Source organism: Corapipo altera, unplaced genomic scaffold, assembly GCF_003945725.1.
Source record: "Corapipo altera isolate COAL_440 unplaced genomic scaffold, ASM394572v1 44, whole genome shotgun sequence".
Classification (NCBI taxonomy): Eukaryota; Metazoa; Chordata; class Aves; order Passeriformes; family Pipridae; genus Corapipo; species Corapipo altera.
The window spans coordinates 1,265,612-1,280,849 of NW_020884880.1; the positions used below are offsets into that span (position 1 = coordinate 1,265,612).

A 15,238-nucleotide genomic window follows, 5' to 3' on the forward strand; every position below is an offset into this window, starting at 1 on the left:
AGCAAATGAAATGTGTTTCCTTTAAGTATGCAAATATGGTTATTAGCCCTTGATGAAAAGTGCTGAGTGTTGGTACATTTAGCGGCTCAGGTCATGAACTTGCATACAAGTTACAGAAATTATCATCTTGGATGTTGTTAATTGTTACAGTATGTCAACAATTCATCTTCCCTGTTTTTTACTGTTAGAAGGTGCTGTGAGGGACTGTGCAAACACAGGTGACAGAACAAACACCTGGCAATTCAAACCCATATAACATTTTTTTCCAAAGTGTTTTAAAAAAGCATTTTAACATTATTTGCTGCTTTACTTCCTCAGAACTCTTTGGGGAAATTAATTAAAAGTGCTGCCATCTGTTTATCTTACATTTAATACTGAGGGTAAAAAAAGAGTGCCAGTAGTTCTGAAGCAGCATTGTATAATTTTGTTATTAAAAATACATGTTAAGGATACAATGAGTACTAGTACATCTTTTCCACTTTTTCAGTTGATGCAATGCTTTTTCAAGAACATTTCAGTCTTTTCATCATGACTCTGTGTGAAATCTGGGGGTGATAATCACTGGATGGAGATGGTGTTCCCTGGGAGAATTATTTTGTTCTAGAACTAACACCAGGCACAGCAACACCTGATTTCTCACTGAGCTCCAGTAGCAGCTGCATTGGCAACTTCAAAGGTAAAGTCAGTCTTGTCTCAGGCTGATGCTGATAGATTCCCTGGACTCTTTTTTATTCTTTTGGATGTGAATTTCTGGGTTTTGTCTTTGAATTAGTGGAGTTCATCCAGAGTTCCATCTCCTTTGAGTAAAAACTTGCCCAAAAGAGGAGGTGTATTGGTCATCTGTTCTGAAAGGCTGTTTTTCCTGGAAAAAAAAACTCATATGAACCATCGGTTCATATTTAATTTTGTTTTTAAAGTACTCTGTGGAGAAAGAAATGACTTTCCTGTTTCAGACAACTTTTTTTTCTCTGTTTAATTTCCTTCCCCCTCCCTTTTATTTTATTTTTTTTTTAAGAAGCAAAGCAGTGTTTTCACAAAGACAGGGAATCTGGTAAGACTCCTGATAGACGAGCACATGGGGTAATTCTCTTACTTTCGCCAGTTGTGTTTGGTTTCTTACAGTATAAATTGATAGTGTAATTGCTTATTTCTGCAGTGTAAATTAGTGCAATTAAGATGATTTTGCTCCCTGTGCTATATTATCTACTGTATTTCACTTGGTCTAATGAAGAAGACAGAAATTTCACCCTGCAGGTGATATTTTGTAGTTCTTGTAATATATGGCAGATGTTGAATATTGAGGCTGTAAAAGGGGAAATTGTATACTACAGAAGAGTGGGGGAGGGGACCGAAGACGAAGGACAGTATTTTCAAAGACTTCAGGGTAAGCTGCTTTCAATGTACTGTTTAAGCTGTAATGACCCATATACAGATTCTAGCAACAAAGTAATGGCCAACTAGAGAAATTAAAGGCCTCACAGCAAAAGCTGACAGAGGTTATAAATACTATAACAGTTTGACAGGTTCTGCTAGGAGGCAGTTTTTATGTTCCCAGTGTCTCTGCATGTATGGTCATTTGACAAGGTTTGAGGGAAGAACTGGTGAAATCTCAGTTACTTCAGGTGAACTCTTCTCAGAGTTTCCCCAGGTTAAACATTCTTGTTTCTGGTAGAGGGTACCTTTCAGAGCAGTTGTTCTGTCATCTGTTGTTTATATACATAGCTTTTTCCAGTAGCAGTTTTTCATTGTTCTCTTTTCAAAAAAACCAACATATCCAAATCTCTCTGAGCTTTTGCTCCAAGAAATTCTCGAAATTCTAAGATGAGGATCCTATTGTGAGAAATAAAGTGATGTTTTGCTGAAGCCAGAGTGACTGGAGGGGGTGAGGGGATGGGGAAGGGGGTTAGGAGGGTAACCCTTCTTTCTTGCTTATAGCTGCTTGTTGCTTAGATGTGGTTTAGATTGTCCCTTGCACCTGCACAGAGTTGTTAAGAACGAACAGGAAAGGCTATGCTAAAGATTTGCCGAAAAAAGAAGATGAAGGGGATATGTGGGAGGGAGACTTAGGGCAAAGTAGGCGGTCAGGAGAGAATATAAGTCCCTGAGTACCCAGCCAATGGGAAAGGGGACAGGGACAACCACCGGCTGAGGAAGAATAAAAGGTCACCCATTTTGGTGAGTGGTGTGCCTCTCTGGAGAGGGAGACACCCAATTAACCTGACTCATTTAATAAAGTAGTTTTGCTTTGATGACTTTGTCCCCTCTCAAATATATCAAGAAGTATTTCTCACACTAGGAAAGTTGTGCATGGCTCTTTCTTTAAGAAAAGGTTTCAACTTAATTTGTGGAATGTTATAAGTTGCTAGACATGCACTGATTAAATGTTTAACAGGCTTAATTGTACTTACAATAGCTGATATACAATTCAGTAGCAACATAGAGTGCAGGAAAGACTGCTGACTTTCTAAATAGCATGAGCTGTGGAGTGCAGGCCAAAGCAAGCTCCTTTGAAACATTTCTTCTCACCTCTTCAGCCAGGTCGAAGGGTTGCTTCATTCCAGGTCATGGAGCTTGCTCGCAGGTTTGCAGTCCTGTCATCAGGATATCTCTGGTAATACTTTGAAGCAGCTTTATGGTGTTTTCTGCTTTGCTATCTGCCTTCTGCCTAGTGTGAACTCCAAAGTTTTGCTGCTGAGGGTGCTTGTGGATGAACACTGATGCAGCCAAATGCCATGTTGCTTTCATGTTGCTTCCAAGAGTGATGAACTTGTCAGATTGATCTCTTTAAGACCAGTATGAGAGATGAGATGTACTTAGCCTATTTTAAAGCCAGATGACCTCTGGAGTTGCCTCCACCTGATGAAACGCCCTCAAAACACCCTTAATAGGACAGCAAGGGGTAATAGTGCTGTGGGAGCTCCCTAGTCTCCATTTTGCACAGTGAAGAATTGAGACACGCATTTGGTCTTTCATTATTTGCTTTGACAAAATAAGGAAGGTGACAGGAACAAGTTGCATATTTTCAGTTTAGAAATATGCCAGTTATTTGCATGTCTTTGTATCTATTATAGAATCATAGAATCAGCTGGGTTGAAAGAGGCCTCTGAAATCATCAAGTCCAACCCTTGATCCGACACCGCCGTGGTTATCAGACCATGGCACAAAGTGCCACATTCAGTCTCACCTTAAAAACCTCCAGGGATGATGAATCCACCACCTCCCTGGGCAGCCCATTCCAATGTCTGATTACTCTCTCTGTAAAAAATTTCTTCCTAATATCCAACCTAAACCTCCCCTGGCGGAGCTTAAGACCATATTATTTACTTGCTAGGGTGACTGATAGTCCTGCTCAGATGTATGTGTGAGATGACAAGACACCGATGACAAAATGACATGGGTAACAGCATATGGCTTGTCAGCATATCTTGTTAAAATATATCATATCTTGTGCACCATTAAATATGTAATATGGTATCAACATTAAATATGTATTATGGTGTAAAAAAAATTTAGTGGAGATTACCTGAAAGTTCATTAGATAAGTCTTTATTTGTCTTTTCTGAAACTGTGAGTTAGTCATTGAAAAAATAAGTGAGAAAATACCATTAATTTATTCTCATAGGCTAATACAAGTAATTCCATCAAGCCTGTGTTACATTTGAGAGAAAGAAGAATTATTGCTTAAAACACTATTCTTGGGATAGGTGCTGGACTTTGTTTATACAGCAGCTCTGTTGTGTTGGATAGCAAAGACAATGTTTTGAAAAGACATGCTTGACTTTCATCTGAGACAAAAAAAATTATCTTTGAGTGTAGAAGCAGTCTTGTGTCTGGTTGAGTAGACATGACTGATTCACTTAGAGGAGGCTGCGTAAGGAAAGCATCTCTAGCCATAGCTCATTTTGACCTCAGAGTGAGGTTGAGTTTGACTAGCAAGGTGGAGAAAATAGCACTGAATGGGAAGGTATGATCTTCAAACACACTGAATGTGTGGAATTCATGAACATAGAAGATACTAAGGTACAACTATTGGTTGTCAGGTTATGAAGCTCACCTAAGTCACTAAAAAAAGAAAGCCAATTAATGTAAAATATTTGGATTCTTTTTAAGATTACATATTTGTTTTGCTTTTCAGCTTCTCTTTTGAAAGGATTGAAACATGCAAATATTGTGCTGCTTCATGACATCATTCACACCAAGGAAACCTTGACACTTGTGTTTGAATATGTGGTGAGTAAAGTAACTATATATTCTGGATATGGTCCAGAGTGTATTGAATTTGATGGAAATGCTCTCTTTACCATCAGTGATCTATGAATCAGGCCAAAATAGCCTTTACTTTCTTCAGGAGAGTGGTGGCTATAGGAGATGATGCTTTGTAGTGGAGTGGGCTAAATGTGGAAAGCTAGGTTAAACCAGATTCAGAGATGGAGAAGTGACTATTAGAGCTTTTGAAGTACCTTATACTGCTGAATTGACTCTTCAAACTGGTACCTTACTCTGCTTCTTAGTCATAGTTTGTTTATTGGAGCTTTTTCTTTATTAACGTGATCAGGTAACTTTAAAATAGGTGAGGATATGTAGGGAAGAAGAACAGGACTAATGCTTAAGAGGTAGTTCCCTCATGAAAAGCATGTATCAAGTTTAAGAGGCTTTTGTTGTGATTGGCTTGTGCAGAGTGTCTTTTTATAAGCAATCTCAGTAAAAAGCGAAGTCTGTTGCAAAGTCTGAATTTGGGCTTTTTTTTATTTTGTCATGACTAATGTTTTAGCTACTAATTAAAACTTCAATTTACATAGTGTGCAGTGTAAGGATTTAATTGTGTTCAGAGTATTACTTTCCAAAGTATTGGCCTTGGCCTTCTAATTAATCTTTTCAGTTTTTCTAAGACAAACATATGGCATTTATGTAGAATTACTTCAGCATTTAGCTGTGGAATTATGCAATGTACAATCATAATTAACCTCCCAGTTTTCACAGATGGGTCCAAGAACATGTAATTTAAAAGAAACAAATGAGTTTAGAGATGGCTAGATTTTCAGTATCATATCTATTATTGTGCTGTAGTCTGTAAGACACTGCATTTATAAAGTACAGTGATTACTAGCTTTAGTCTTAGTACATCTCTGCTTAAGACAAGTGGAATTGTTTTGTGTGCTTCTTGGGAGGAGGCCTTAATTTTGACATGATAATGCACACAGAATCACAACATCTTGTCTGGAGAAGCTCTTCATCCTGTCTATGTAAGAGTGCTACAGTGTAATGGTGTGAGTATTCAGCTATAGCAGCCTGCAGAGTGTTTGCATACAGTACATATTTTTTTACCTTAGGTATTGGAATATTCATAAAAATATAATTCCTTGTCTTAAAATTAGTGATTCTTCTGTTCCTTATACACTGAATTAGCATAGGAAAAGCCTTGATATTTAATTTTATGTAATGGTCAGTGTAGACTTATTTGCATGTCTTTACATGAATACATTTTGCAGTCCTTTTATCAGCAGCTGTATTTAGCTGTATTCATCAGAACTGATTGAGAAATGAGATGTATAGAATATGTTTCTCCCAGAAATAGATGGTTTTGCCTATTCTAATAATGTTGAATTTCCGGATTTTACTTTTTGCTTATTATACTAATGTCAAATTTCTGGATTTTATATCCAGTAGGGTTGTTTACAGACTCTGGCTCCCAGTCATGTGTAATATCATGGTGCTGTCCATGATTAAGTATGGAGACAAACTAAGCTTCATGCAGTGGCACATTCTTCTGGATTCACTTAGCTGTTTGTTTTTCAACAAGGTGCTATTGGGATAACCCTGCTGGTGGTTGCCCCTTTTTATTTCCCATGGTGTTTCATAGCTATTGAGACCGTTTTAGGATCTCATTTAGTAACGGTTTCTTGAACTAATCCAAGTAATATTTTAGTACTTTGGCTTTTGGGCAGTCTCTCAAGGTGGTGCTCAGGAAGAAAGGGAGGGTACTTTGTTCTCTTCAAACACCCTGAGGACTGTATGATAATGACATTGTAACATGCTCCTGTGTCTTGAGATGACAGAATTGCTTAACAGAAGTCTGTTTTCATTGTTAGGTAATGTAAAGTTATAGTCTGATCAAATAGCTAATGCTATCTGATAATGCCCACATAACCTGAATTGAATTCTTGTGGGAGTGCATGATACAGGTTTTAATTGCATGAACACAATGACCTCTTTTGTTCCTTTTGTTAAAAAGCTTCCATTCAGTGCATAATATGAATGTGCAGAGGTAAAAATTACAGTTGCCCATTTAAATGTACAAATTTTGGCTTGTTGACTATGCAATCTAGCACATAATTGGTGTTACTGAGCTCTATATCTGTAATGTCTGGTTTGTTGTTATTTTAACACCTGGATGTGGTTTAGCTCAATCATGTGAGTAATTTGCACTGAAATAAGTAAAAATATTCGTGTGATTAAAATTACATGGTGGTTTACATTTTTGAATTATTGAAGCCTAACAAACCTAAAAGGGGTTGAATTTGATTTATTTCATAAAGTGACATCATGGAATTGATACGCTATTGCCACTGATCACTATTGACCATTTCAAACATAATAAAAAACAGCTGAGTGAGATGTCATGATTAAATTAGGAATGAACAGTTAGTGACCTGAGAGTTCTCAGAAAATGGAAACTTTGTGTTGCTAGATCTGTGACGATTCCATTGGGAAAATAATACTGGTGAAACGTCTGAGGTTATCAGAGGTATTCGGTTTCAGCATTGACCCTGAAAGAGTAGAATGAATTTTAATTTCATGTAGCACCTTTCATTGCAAAATACATTGCAGTTGTAAGTTAAAACCTGAAAGCAGAATAGCCTCTGAAAGGAAATGGGGCAGTGATTAAATTCTCTGTGTACCTCAAATTAGATTTTTTTTTTTAATATGAAAGTCTGTCAGAAGAAAATAAGGAAGATTTTTTTATCTTTAACCTTGGTGGTCTGCAGAACCAAGAAAACTCAGTCTTTAAAAACTCTATATGACAGTTGAAGATCAGGAGAAGTTCATTCTCCATATAAGGGTTTTGGTGGTGAATGTGGAGCTGTACATTTCTATGGAAGAAGAGAAAGGGAGCTTACTCCTTTTGAATGAAAGAACTTAGCTGAGAACAGTTTAGTATATACAGTACCTTGTTAGTAAAGTATAATTTCTTTCTGTTCTTTGTTAACTCTTACATCAGCATATTGCAAAAGGAGCTTAGAGCTCAGTTTTATCAATGGATGACTGAGAACCATTGCTTGTTACCTGGGGAGTTTTGAGAATAAGCTGCTTGGAATTTCCTTTAAAAACCTGAAGGGCTGATAGTCTTTCATGTATAAATGGTACATTTTACAGCTGGGATATCCTAAACAAGACCTGAAAATAAAATGTGAAGTTTTGGCACACTTTGCATATAGTATTTGAGCCTGTGAAGACTTCCAAAGAAAAAGCTCAGTTCACTTTACAGCTCAATGGAGCAGTATGACTGTTCACATGAGTTTTGTTCCCTTCCTTGCTGGGCTCCGTTTAGGTGTTAGTTGAGACAATGTTATGGGTGCGCTGGCTTTAGTGCAGGTGTCACTGATATGGCAAGCTTTGCCCAAGGAGGTGATAAGTTTTACAGGTGAGATCTCAGACATATTGAGAGATCTCTGAAGATGGTTTCACATCTATTTGTTCTAAAATGATCATTAGCTGCTACCGTTTGTTGCTTCAGTTGTTTATTTAAAAGGAAGATGACTGTATTTAGAAACATTTAATTGCTGAAAGGCAATCCTAAGCAATACGTGTTTCTACAGTCTCTGTAGAATGATAATGAGGTTTTTAGTGTTATGCATAATTATATAAGTATATTATTATCAATAAATGAACCAGCAGCCTATTCCTGGCATGTAAAAGTGAGCTGGTATAGCAATGCTTTATCTCATGCTTCCAATGTTTATGAACTAGATTTGAAACAAGAACAAATATATTTACAATTTAAAGTATGAACTATGAGTAATATTATTTCTGCCTCTACAGTGAAAAAGCTCCAGACTAATCTAATAATTTAATTAAACCCAAGAATTTTCAATTACCTTGCCTATTTTCATCTCTGTATGTTTTTGCTTCTTAAAAATTGCTTTCCATTAAAGAAGAAAGTTTAATTCTCATTGCTTCATTACAGCAGCTAAAATAGGTTGTTATACAATGAGTTTACTTAATAAAGTTCATTAGGTACATTGCCCTTCCATTTCCTGTAAGAAAAAAGTAGGCGTGAGTTTCTTATTTTAATGCTTTTTGGAAATTGACATATATGCTGTTTATCAGACAAAAAAGCACATTATTTTTGTGGATGAGAGAGCAGGGAAAACCAGTTGTGTCTCAGAACTGTTTTTGAGCTCTGATCACTAGGATCATTCACCTAGAGGAAATTAGGAAATCTAGCCACAAGAAGGAAGGAGGAGTCTTCTAATCCTTGACTGAGAGTGGAACTTATTTGGAGCCTGCATTACATTATTTTGGTGTGAAAGTGAAATGAGGGGGGATTTTCTCCCCATTTGAGAAGGTGCTTGTACTGCTCCAGTAAGCAAGGACGGACAGCTAGTAAAGCTCTGCAACAAGCCAGATACCTCCTGCCACCTCTTGGCAAACACACTTGCTTGTCCAGTCTGGGAAGGGGCAGAGTCATTGAGGGCTCCCAGCATGGGAGCAGTTGAATTTCGTAGTTTCTGTTTACCTTGACCAGGGAAGGAGCTGTTCCCCTGTTGGTTTAATCCCAGCCTTGTGCCCCAGGTTCACCCCAAGTTGTCTTGCTTAATCACAGTCAAAAAGGTGACAGAGCAAACCTTAGAGTAAACAGAAAGGAAATGCCCTACTACTGAGAAGAGGCAGTAGGGGAATACCACTCTTTGGAAAGCCTTGTTTTTCAAGTTTTAATGAGCAGATCAGAGAGAGGAGCCGTTGATGTCCAGGTATAGGTTGAAAATGCAAAGAGAATCATCTTTGGGAGGTAGGGATTCAAATGGGATTTCAGGAGGAAATTGCTTAGTGCTTTGCCGAGAGGTAAAGACTGTGCCAGACATGGGAATCAGCAGGAAAGAAGGAACGAAAAGTTATATTTAAATTTAAATAAAAATACTCATTCTAGGCTCAGAAGTTTATGTGTGCCTCGCAGGAGGGGGGAAGATGACTCATCATCCTGACTTTGCAGGACCTCTCAGAAGTTTGTAGACTTCATACAGAGGGCACATGCTAATGATGTGTTAATGAGATTAATCAAGATTTACAATCCAACAGACTGGGAGGCTGTGTGTATCTGAATGTCTATTTTTTGTGCAATTTAAGGTTTTTTATAATCTTACCAAATATGGGTTAGATTTGCAGTATGCTGTGCATACAATAGATGCCATTTAATAATTGACAACTATTATTTATTATTATTTTTATTAACAAGTGTATTCAGTGTAAATATTTACAAAAACAAAACAAAACAAAAATAACACCCGCAACAAAATCAAAGCATAGAAAACATCTGGAGTTGAGCTGATGGACGCAACACTGGAAATCACATGAGATATTCTATCTACTGACAGATCTCAATTAGTTTATTTTCCTAAGTTACAGATAAAAATGTCAAACGTGATTGAAGTAGGATGCATATGCAGAGTAGATATGCCGGTGATGACACTCGATACAGGTAAGGCCACCATCCTAAATGGTAAATTTGTACACACAAAGAAGAGATGAATCAGCTGGAGACCTGAGGGGGAAAAAGACAAGAATGAGTAAACATTGAGAATGAAGGCTTCTAAGGAAAAGTCAGAGTAAGTAGGGCTCTTAAGAGTTAGGGGGAAAAAAAGGATGAGATGTTTACAACCTTTAAATATAGAGAAAGTCAGTGACCTATTTCTGTGTGAATGGTAAAGAGGATAAAATAAGTCTGAAATAGCAGTAAGGAAGAGAAAGATTAAACTCTAGGAATGCCTCTTTCATGGTAACAATGAAAAAGCACTAAAGAAACTACTATGATGGGGGGATAGTTTCTGTGTTCCTGTCAGTTTTTAAGAGCAGTTTAGGGAAATAATCAACATAATTACATGTCATTGATAGTGGATATAGATAAGATTATTATGTTTTTGAGATCCTTCCTATGTGTATCTTTTTGCATTATAATTTTCATCAGTTAAAGATGAACACTGTAAATCTTTCAGTGAAGTTAATATACTGTTGCTTTTCTGTATCAGGAATTGAAGAAAAAATAAATCAGTTTATTTTACTACATTAAACAAAATTAAAAAAATTCCTTCTAGTTGTAGGGGGTTTTATGTTTGGTTGGATTTTTGTTTTTGTTTTGTTGGGGTTTTTTTTTCTTTTGTTTTGTTTTGGTTTGGGGTTTTTCAATGATTTTTTCTATGTTATAGGTATCTGGACAGCTCTACTGTTGGTAGTTCTGGTGGTATCCCACGCATTCCTTATCTTTTAATTTCAGTAATAAACTGGCATTCTCTGAGTCCCTCTGGGGTGAAAGCTGACAGTATCTGAACTTGCACTAGAGACTGTCCAGTCTAATTAAACTTGTTTTTTATCAGACTCTTTAATAATATGGGTTGTAACTATTATTTAATGTCTTTTAAAATGTGGAGCTCTGATTTATTCAGTGTAGATTGAAAAAACAAACAAACCAACAAAACATCAACTCAAAACTTGGCTGTTTGGAGGGTGATGGTTACCATAATTCTTAATCTTTAAAATAGATTTTTCCTTTCTGAACCAGCAGTATGTAGCTTTGTACTAATTTAATCATATTGATAAAAAATACATCTATGAAATTTCTAAAAACAGAAACTTGGGGTGTGCAAAATAATAGTAGTAAAAATTCTGAAGTCAGACTGAGTAAATCAATAGTTGCAGATATCTTTATACTATGTTTATAGTTTTGTGATATAAAAAATAATTAAGGAATGGTGAAAAGGAGGAATCAAGTATCAAGCCTGAGTAATAAACAGAGCCACCTCTTGAAAGTTAAAAAGCCCTATTCTTATTTTACTACTTTGAGTAAAGAGAATCTAATCCATGGAAGCATCATTTTTTCTAGTGTGTCTTGCAGTCTGAACTGCAATTTTCCCTATAAAATTTTTATTAATCTTGCAATCATGCATGGACAGTTAGGATTAGGATGCATGACATGAAAAAGTCACTCAGCCAGGGTGAAGAGAGGTCTATGTAGGATGTGGAAGCTTTTAAAGGAAGTATTTGCACTTGTCTTTTCCTGCTCTGAAGATGGCCCGGTTTTTTCATCCCTCACACCAGCATAGCAAAGGCTCTTCTGCCAGCTGAGCTTGTGTAGACCTGTCTGTACTATCCAGTCAGTCCCGTGCCGATATCAGCATGGACACTTGACTTAGTGTGGCTGTATGTGGATTGTCAGCCTCATTGCCATGTATGTGTTCTGCTTACGTGGTCCTGGAGCAAGTACTCTCACCACAAGCTTATGGGTATCTGCCATGCTCTTATAACAAGAAACTTTTCTGTATCTTCAGATTTTGTTTGTTTGTTATATGTGGATATAGCGGATGTAATGTTCAGTGCTGTGGAACTCAATGACTTAGCAAATTAAAGAAAAAGTGCACACGCAACATGTGTTACAGCTTGCAAAAATTGTCCCAACCCTGTTGATTTTGGAGTCTATAAGTCCATCACAGTTAGCACAAGCTGATGATTTGATGCTAGGTTTTGATCATACTAAACAGAAATTCCTACTGATTTTTGCAGTGTCATTCTTTAGTTAAAATAATTTCGCTAAATTAAGTGTGTTTTATCTCCTTAGCCTGATTTACTAAGAACACAAAGCTGATAGAATTACTAAGGTGGCCAGAGAATAAGGGGGAAAATAAACTGGCATCTTTAGAAAATTATATTTTTTTGAAGATCTCTTAGTTCATTCAGCAATTCTTTCCTCAGCTATGTGTGTCTCACTTGTCTGTAAGGGACCAGGTTGTTCTTTGTGATACAAACAGAGGCTTTGTATCCATAAATAAATTTGTCTTTTCTAATAACAGCCAAAAATCAGACAACTGTGCATTCCTTTTTCTCTCTGGGATTTTCAGGTAGGATTCTATCTGTATTAAGAACTCCCCCACTGCCCAGCCTCTTTCTATATAGTATTGTTCATGTATTTTGAAGTATATTTATCTTTGTTGACAGTGTGAGAGAAATCCAAGGCACTAGAAACATCTGTTAGCTAAATTGTTTTCATTAAAGGTGTCTTGTGGGGCAGTTTTTTCTTTCTTGAATCCTTATTATATATCTTTCCCCTGCTGCTCAGCCCAGCTGGTGCTGTTGCCTGCTGCTGTTCTGCTGGAAGTTGCTTAGGTATCACCCAGAGATAGCTTGCTTGCAGGGTATTTTTTGTTAGCGGGGCTAACGTTGTGTCATGTCATAGAGGGAAAAGATTGAATTATAGAAAGCCACAGAAATACATGAAAATGAGAGTATATGACACTTTTGAAAATACCAGCCACACGAAATGAGTTTAAAGTGTAGCACAATAATCTACAGAGTGCTTAGGTTGGAGGATATGTGTCATTTAAATGGAATTAACTTTTCTTTGTTCTCATGTCACTTCAAATATTCCAACTGCCTGTGCTTTTATTGGTAAATTATATTATCGGTTTAAGAATTTGTTGGTGACAAAAGGGAAAGTATATTTGTCAGGAAAGCTGCTAGGGCATAAATAATGTGTGCTCTCCTTTGAACAGAGAGGAATGGCTCACAGCAGCCTCGCTGCCTCAGTGGAGCAGCACAATCTGTCTGCTGCATGATGGCATTGCCAGCAGCCAAATACTCTCGTTTTTGTTTTAATGGAAAGGTTCTTTCACGTTGCTGGTTTTACATGATGGGAATGCAGTTGGAAGTGCTTCCTGTTCCACTCACAAGCCCCGGGCTCTCCGTGCATTTTGGCTTCAAAAATGACAGCTGAAACCAATTAGGCAGCATTATGGGATGGCTAAGTCACATGGAAATTTATCATGACTGAGGAAGAAGAGGGAAAGAGAATGTATTGCATGGGAAGTAGAAGTGACTAATTTAATTAGAAGAGAATGACAATTGTGTTATTATTATGAAGAAGGCTGGCAAAGTAGAGCTCATTTCATGTCACTGGCCATGCCTTTGAAAGGAAACGTCCTGCCCTTTGTCTGAACAGGTTTGTGTTTGGTAGCAGAGTCTGATTTCTGAGCAAGATAGTTGAACAACATAGTTGGAAAGTGAAGCATTGAGCATATCTGAGGACCTTTGTAGCTTGTGGTTTACTCATCTATTCATAATTAGAATTCCTTCTTCAAAGGGAGAAGGGAAGAGTCTGCACCATCAACATTTGTCTTTTTTTTTTTTCTCTGTTTGCATACTCTCTCTTTTCCGGAAGTAGGATGCAATGTATATAAACCTTGCTTCAGCTGTATAAATATCAGTCAGAATTCTTTTCCCTTCAGCAGATGCTTATACACAGTATGCTCACAAACATAAGCACACATCTACTAACATAAACCAGAGTCTTGCTGAATAAAAATGACACAAGTTTAAATCAAAATCTCAATTCATCAGTTCATTTCTTCATGTAAGTCTGGAGACAGTATTTCATGAGGTAAATGAAACATTTGTGGTATTGTCACAGTTGATGGTGTGGGGAAGAAATGAGTGAAAAACATTATAGAAGGAGTCTGAGCAAGTGGGCATTTTCCTTTTTCTTTTTTTTTTTTTTTTTTTGCTATCACCCACGCTTGATTTGGTTAATCCTTGTAAAACTTTCTTGTTTTTTGTTTAGACTATGAGCAGTTATATTGGATAAGTAACTTAATCTCTCCCTCATTTTCATGTACCTGTAGGAGTTGTGATACTTGTTTCCATCACAGGGAGGAAAATATTTGTAATTCATTGAAGTTTGGGTCAAAAATGGGCATTGGCTGATGTGCTTCTACATTTAGTTTGGAAAAAAGAGAATGGATGAATTAGCATAGCTGAGCATGAGTTTTCTATTCCCTGTTCCAGGAAGCACTGTACAGCCTCTAGTCTAACAAGAAATTGTGCCATCTATTCCAGGAAGGGTCAGGGGTTTCTTAATGGAAGTCTAGTTGCTTGAGATATGCACTGAGGAAAGGGTTTGTGTTTTAACATGCTGAGGCAAACAAAGGTAGTAAAAAGGCTGGACAGGGCCTTCTCAAGGAGTTGTAGCTGTGTGTGCCAGAGCCCTGAAGTCAAGGCGCAACCCTGGAGCAGTGATCTTCTGGCACAATTTAGTGAAATACAATTATTTGAAGAAAAAAGATGCCAAAGTCTGCCTCAGGTTGCCTATATTTATTTTTAATTTCAGCCAAAAGGGTATCTTAAACCTGTATCTGGAGGACCCTTATTATAAATATTCAAACCTTATAGCATGGACTTGAAATTGAGGGAATGGGTAGCCTTTGTGCTGTGGGTAGCATTTAGCTATTATTTTGCAAATTGCCTGAAATTTGGTCAAGAGATAAGCTTTGGATAAATCGTAAATTGTACTTAAGGACTATGTCTTTGAAGATTCTTCTCTCAAAGACTTGGCTTTAGTCTTTCACTTCAAATACTGTAGATTGATTTCCTGGAGGAAGTGAAATTGTTTCTGGGAGAGCCAGTTGTGGGAGGAGAGATGAAATTGTTCACTCAAAGCGTAACACATTTTGCACAAAACATTGTTTTGTTAGTGAGGTGCCAAAGTCAAGCTCTTAAAACTAGAGGATGGCAAGATAAACACAGCCTGTGCAATCTCCTTTGGTCATCCTCGTGGAAGAACCTGTTGTGCAGCTCTGCAGCAGATTGTGTGGTAAAGGCATGTGGGGGTTGTAGAACTTTTCTCATTTTTTTGTACATGTTTGAACTAGGGTGTCTTCTGAGGTTCCTGCATCATTCAAAGTATTGTTTCAAGATAAGGCCGATAATAACTGCAATGGAGAACTGGGTTCCATCCCTGCTGTATTGGGAATTGTCATTACCATCAGAAATTGCTGCCATTGTAATTCAGATATGAAAATTTTCTGCTATTTCATCATGAGATTCTTAGTCTCCTTTGCAAAAGCACTGCACATTCATAGCTGTGACTGAAGTCAGTGTTGCAGAGTAGTCAAGACAAGGCTCTCAAACAGGCATGAGAAGGACACAATGATTCTGTGGATGATTATGATTAGATTTATTGCTAATATGTATCTAAATA

The 15,238-nt window shown here is 37.2% G+C and overlaps 1 protein-coding gene across 3 annotated transcripts in view; it reads left to right on the plus strand.

The window, feature by feature from the left end:
• CDK14 (cyclin dependent kinase 14) overlaps positions 1–15,238 on the plus strand; it is a 314,027-nt gene that overhangs the window by 129,822 nt on the left and 168,967 nt on the right. For all 3 annotated transcript variants that reach the window (XM_027639274.1, XM_027639276.1, XM_027639275.1), the window contains one exon: positions 4,136–4,230. In XM_027639274.1, the coding sequence (XP_027495075.1) occupies positions 4,136–4,230 (95 nt within the window). The remainder of the gene's footprint in view (positions 1–4,135; positions 4,231–15,238) is intronic.